At 39.1% G+C, this 6,020-nt stretch overlaps 2 protein-coding genes and 1 long non-coding RNA gene across 3 annotated transcripts in view; 2 read left to right on the top strand and 1 right to left on the bottom strand.

The window, feature by feature from the left end:
• The window catches only part of LOC106964139 (tripartite motif-containing protein 16-like), an 8,790-nt gene extending 7,455 nt beyond the window's left edge, over positions 1-1,335 (bottom strand). The window contains exon 1 of the mRNA XM_015059433.1: positions 304-1,335. Within this exon, the coding sequence (XP_014914919.1) occupies positions 304-807 (504 nt within the window). The 5' untranslated portion in view covers positions 808-1,335. The remainder of the gene's footprint in view (positions 1-303) is intronic.
• The window catches only part of LOC106964140 (neuropilin-1a-like), a 24,458-nt gene extending 22,456 nt beyond the window's left edge, over positions 1-2,002 (top strand). The window contains exon 7 of the mRNA XM_015059435.1: positions 1,499-2,002. Coding sequence (XP_014914921.1) covers positions 1,499-1,776 — 278 coding nt within the window. The 3' untranslated portion in view covers positions 1,777-2,002. The remainder of the gene's footprint in view (positions 1-1,498) is intronic.
• LOC106964141 (uncharacterized) lies at positions 1,998-4,379 on the top strand. Its single transcript, XR_001428332.1, has 3 exons — positions 1,998-2,009; positions 2,873-2,875; positions 3,170-4,379. It is a non-coding gene; the product is annotated as an uncharacterized LOC106964141 (long non-coding RNA).
• The last annotated feature ends 1,641 nt before the right edge of the window (positions 4,380-6,020 follow it).

Genomic DNA, 6,020 nt, shown 5'->3' with positions numbered 1-6,020 from the left:
TCGACTCACTTCAGTTTCCTGCTGGGATCTGATCTGCTGCTTCACCTCAGAGCTTCTTTTCTGGAGGAGACGGATCAGCTCAGTGATGATCTTCTCACTGTCCTCCACTGCTTTATCAGCAGAGTGATTGATGGCCTCCACCTCCTGTTGAAGCAGCTTCACATCTTCCTCTCTGTCTTGAATCATTTGTTGAATTTTCTGTTGTTTCTCCTCCAACCCTCTTTGCCTCTCGGCTATTTCTGCTGCTACTGTCACTGTGTCATGATCTTTATGTTCATCCACAGAGCAGAGATAACAGATAAACTTCTGATCAGTGCGGCAGAACATCTTCATCACCTCATCATGCTTAGAGCAGATGTTCTCCTGGAGGTTCTTGGACGGCTCCACCAGCTTGTGTTTCTTAAATGCAGCTGAATCATAATGAGGCTGAAGGTGTTTCTCACAGAAAGAGGCCAGACAGAATAAACAGGACTTGATGGCTTTCAGTTTTCTTCCAGTGCAGAAATCACAGGCCACATCTTCAGGTCCAGCATAGCGGTGATCAGCAGCAGCAGCTTGGAGTCCAGTCTTCTTCATCTGCTCCACTAAAGCTGCTAGCATGGTGTTCTTCTTTAGCACAGGCCTCGGTGTGAATGTCTCCTTGCACTGTGGGCAGCTGTGGATTCGTTTCTCATCCTCTTCATCCCAGTGGGTTTTGATACAGTTCATACAGTAGCTGTGTCCACAGGGAATCGTCACTGGATCCTTCAGTAGATCCAGACAGATCGAACAGCATAAAGTTTCTTGATCCAGCTGATTGTGCTCCATTCTGGCTCTCAGTCACAGTAGCTGTGTAAGTTTACTGAAAACAGCAACAGGTTTGAGCTCTAATCTGTGACTCACATCCCAGTGCAGAGAGGCTACAGCCAGTCAGGTTTCACCTTCAGCTGGTTCCTCCCAGCTTCAAGGCGTGTTTGAACAGGAAAGTCAGCCTGAGGGAGAGGCTGGAAGAAGATTAAGCAAACGAATGATATTAAGGAGTCAGTTGTCCTATAATGAAGAAAAAGCAACAATGTTATTGCAGACATTTTCCAATGTCCATAGTACAAATAATATTAGTAAACAGTGTAGTTTACTAATACACTACACTGTATTAGTAAACTACACTAACCAGTTCTCTACAGTTCTCTCTGTAGAGAACTGGTTCTCTACAGAGAACCGGTTCTCTGTAGAGAACTGGTTCTTCTACAGAACCGGTTCTCAAAATGTTGGCCAATGTTTCTTTTATAATGTTTTAAAAGCAACTCTAGACAGATGGGTTTTTAGTTTTGATTTAAAGGACTCACAGTTTCAGCTGTTTTGCAATTTTCTGGATGTTTGTTCCAGATTTGCGGGGCATAGAAGCTGAATGCTGCTTCTCCATGTACCTGGTTTTACCCATCTCTGTTAAATACCAAGTTAGCTGAAAATATGTCCTGATCTCAACCATCTAATTTGAGCGTCTTCTTGTCCCTTGCAGCCATGGACTCCCTCTCTCAGGAAACGGGTGAACTCGGCAGGCCGGGCAACATGCTGAAGACGATAGACCCCATCCTCATCACCATCATTGCCATGTCGGCTCTGGGCGTCTTCCTGGGCGCCATCTGCGGCGTCGTGCTGTACTGCGCTTGCTCGCAGGGCAGCATGACTGATAGGAACTTATCCGCCCTGGAGAACTATAACTTTGAGCTGGTGGACGGCGTCAAGCTAAAGAAGGACAAGATAAACGGACAGACGAACAACTACTCAGAGGCGTGAGCCCGAAGGCGCAGAGGGCGGAGCTTTGGCAACTCCGCTAGCGGACACGTTACAAGCAGCCAATCACAGGGCTGACGCCACTAATGGGACGGCAGGGTGGGCTAACAGTGAGCCGATTTCATTTTTATTTCTCAGGAGCGTTGGTGGAAGGGACTGACCTGTAGGGGGCACTGTGTATAAAGAACCTGTACAGCAAAAAAGAAGAAAACTAAGGATTCTCTTTGTTTTTTGGCGTGCTTTGTTGATTTCACGTAATCACATGCTGGTGTTGAGACCAATTCAGACGAAAGTATCGTTAGTGAACTTTTGCAGAAAGATTTAATGTTTCTGTTTGATGTTTTTTCTCGTCTTTCCGTTCGAGTGTTTTGAAGAATGAGCGAAGCTAGCTTAACGCGTGTGGAAGTGTGTGTGGACGTCTCACTCATATACATCTGCATCTGAGGTGTGTCTGACTATACAAACCGTGTGTGTGTGTGTGTGTGTGTGTGTGTGTGTGTGTGTGTGTGTGTGTGTGTGTGTGTGTGTGTGTGTGTGTGTGTGTGTGTGTGTGATCTTGACGCAGGACCACTGACCTGCTCCGACAGTGCCTTTTTTTTCCTGTTTTTCTGTTGCCTTGTTTTCTGCTGGTTGCTTTCCCATCGGCTGGCATTCTTTCCAGGGTTCCTATACAAACTACGGGGAAAGGTTTCCAGGCTGTGTCCGTAAAGCAGCATCTTTTTATTGCTGTAATTTTACCGTAAAACAGCTTCTGGTTACACTGGCATTCACTCAGCTGTTGAGTTCCAGGTTTATATCCGCAGAACTGAAGAAAACTATGAAAATTCCCAATATGGTAAATGTGTAGGAGCCCTGAATGCCTCATATTCATGGCACATGACACATCCAACGTATTGTACATAGGTTTTAATATATATTTGAGCGCCCTTTTCTATAGAGGAAGACGCCAGTGCTGCAGTATCCTTTCTGTTTTCAAATCACACCAGTCGCCGAAGGATGTTTACCATCGCTGGTGAGTCAGAGGAGAAAACGCTCCATTGAAAGGGAATTTATGTCTTAACAGGGTAAAAACACACAACCTCAGCAGCTACAGTGACAGAAAGTCACAGGGGTTTCATTGATTACACTTGGATCTGGCTGGGCACATTGTTAAACTGCCTCCAAGTATTCATCTTGTGTGACTGTAATGTTGAGGAACCAGAATACAAACTACATGGACCTGCATGTAACAACATGGCAGCCGCAATGCAAGCTAGCTGCAGAAACTCTGGTGATAGGCTTGAAGACCTAATAGGAGGCAATGAAACAACACATTAGAGTTAACATCCTTTTCAGAAAGGTAAATGACTTTGATTTATAGTATTAATTTGCTATACAGATGGTGAATTTTAACTAGTTTCCGTTCTTTTAGACTTTCCTGCTGCCCATCTTTACCTTCATAAAGTTGATTGGGTTGTCCAGTCCATTTGTGTTTCATGGATCAAAAGAGCGCTGAAACCCAACTTTTTTTTTTTTTTATCAAAAAATGCTCTTTCCAATTTTTGCAGGTTCCCATTAAGTAAATTTATTTTAGTAATTCAATGGTCAACAGAGGCTACTAGGTGCTACTAGAGGCACCAAAAATCCCTTCAAGCCTGGAAAAGCTTTGGGATTCAGAATCACCTGGAGGACGAATTTCTGGGTTTTTGTTACTTCAGTGACATAATTTCAGATGATGCTGGGAAATTTGGGGGAAGTCTGTTCCTTTACTCCATTTTTATCTCAGCTGAGCAAATCATTTGATTTTGTTTAAGCCTCAATTGTTTTACTTTAGTGCATTCATATCTTTCTTCACCAACAGAGGGAATGTTGCTTTACAGCTGAAAGAAAACTCGGGGAGGAAAACGGTTCCATCATTCAGCAGCTCGTTTGTGTTCATGAACAGATATAACTGATAAATAAACATCATCATCAGAAACTTCGGGGAGAAACAGATGCCTAACGCATTTTCGCCTCTTCTATGGGAATGTCTGATGTTTCAGCCGGACTCCACTAAAGAAAAAGGATGCTGCAGCACTCGTCCTGAAAACAAATGTTGCACTGATATATTTAAAAAAGAAAAAATCTATGTGTTTATGATGTTGATTTATGAAAAGAGAGGAGGGAAAACGGAGAGGACAGTGTTATTGTTGCTTCTTTTTAACATGGTTTTAGACAGCCATGGTATAATTCTGAATTGTACAATTTACAGAGATGTTTTTCATTCTCGAAAAAGCTTATATACGAGTAACGATTTTATTTACTTGGTATAATATCACCTTGTGTTTTTTGTACCGTCACTGATGTACGTGCCATTGTTTTCTTCTGTTTTTCTTTGGATGACAAGAGAAAGCGTTTTATTTTCTGTACTGTTTCCGTAGTTTTCTTGTCTAAGAATAAAACAAAAAACAAAGGAAAACAAGGAAGTAAAAAGAATCAGAAAGCTGTGAGGCCTTATGTGACTTAAAGTATTGTTTGTACTTTGACTTTCTGCTCCGCACCCGACTCATCCATCTCTGTTGTTTCAGACTCTCATCACTGACTATTACATTCCAAAGAATTGGGTCAAATAAATGTTTTAAATAAAACGTGCTCTGGTCCGTTTTATTTTTTAGATTTTACCCAAAATTTGAATTTCTGGAACCACCCATCCTTTCACTAACTACCAAACACTTTACAGTAAAAATGTCTTAGCATACACTAGCATAATTTAGCTGATGTTGTTTTGCAACACTTTTTGCTTAAATGATGTCATCAGGCATAAAAGTTTGTGATTTCTTAATTGTTTTAACCAATTATTCTTGCTTAAATTTCCATCTCCAATTCTAAGCGGTCGACACAGTTTGCACAATACATTGTACTTCTATGATGTTAGCATGATAATGCTAATTTTGGTTGATGTTACTGTTAGCATGCTAACAATAACGGCTAACAGTTAGCATTATTATTTCATTGAGTGTTACACTGAGTGTTATTTCTTCTTATCCTGTTAGCATGTTAATATGTTTTTCAGACTAGCTAGGAAAATTCCAGAACAAAGTAATTTCATAGACGAATATTCATGACGTTGGGCTACATATTTTAAGAAACATATGTGTACTTATGTTTAATAATTAATGTTAATATTTTTGTGTACTGAAGGCTTAAATTTAGGCTTACATTTATAATCAAAAGAAAATATCCTTTATCAGTTCTCTGGTTTACAACATTAATTGTCTGGTTTAGCCGACATTGAAACTAAAACTATTAAAATCTAACCTCAAGTACATAAAATGTATTGCCACACAGACACCATATTGTCGCTTAATATAGGATTAAAATAAAAATACACGATAAAAACCATTAAAGGATGCACTTTCTTTTCATCATGGCTGTAGTTACAAGTGCACTCTACACTAGTGTTAATTAAAACTGCAGTTTAATGAAAACAGATGGTGTTTACCAGCATGATTTTAGTCAGAAACATCACAATTATGCTCTCTATCACCTCACATTTGGTCCTACATTGCATTTTCAATGTATCCTGCCAGGTTTTGTTAATTATTACTAATTGCATAATTATGAAGTGCATCTGTTGAAAGGCTGTGCTGTAAATTGAAAATTAACACTCTCTCACCACATTTATTTCTTGCTCCTTCATAGCAATAGAAAATATTGTCTTTAATACAAACTAATCCTGTTTTTATTGCTCAGAATTTACCAAATCAAGATTTTCAAGTCAATATTTAAATAAATGTGAAAAACAAATGTCTTTTTTATTTACACAAACCCTCAAAACCTTTTCTAGGTTTTGAATGTACATTAATTTACACATTTCTTTCCAACAAAAATTCAGACTATTTTATTTGTTTGACTAAAGTAATGTGGCTTTTATAAGCTTTCCTTCTCAAAACAAGAAATTAAACATACAAAAGCTAAATTAAAATGTATCTCCAAATACAACCAATCAGATTTAATTCAATCAGACAATCCAGTTATTTTTACTTACAATATTCTCCTCCTTTATTTTTTCCTTCAAATAAATTATTTTTCCTGAAAATATTTTTTATAAGTGTAACAGCATTGACAACATTATAAATTTGAATTTTGTCAGAATTTGTTTATTGTTCGAACTCATTTTGTTTAGTAAAACAAGTTATATTCTTATATTTAGTGGATATTTAGTTGGTGGTTACCACGGCAACCACTAAGCTCCTCCCACCCCCCCGTTGTCTTTCTAGAATCGTATC

Source organism: Poecilia latipinna, unplaced genomic scaffold (assembly GCF_001443285.1).
Source record: "Poecilia latipinna isolate Pla-1442-1.1 unplaced genomic scaffold, P_latipinna-1.0 Scaffold1628, whole genome shotgun sequence".
In the NCBI taxonomy this organism is placed as follows: Eukaryota; Metazoa; Chordata; class Actinopteri; order Cyprinodontiformes; family Poeciliidae; genus Poecilia; species Poecilia latipinna.
This window is presented reverse-complemented; position numbering and strand designations above follow the sequence as displayed.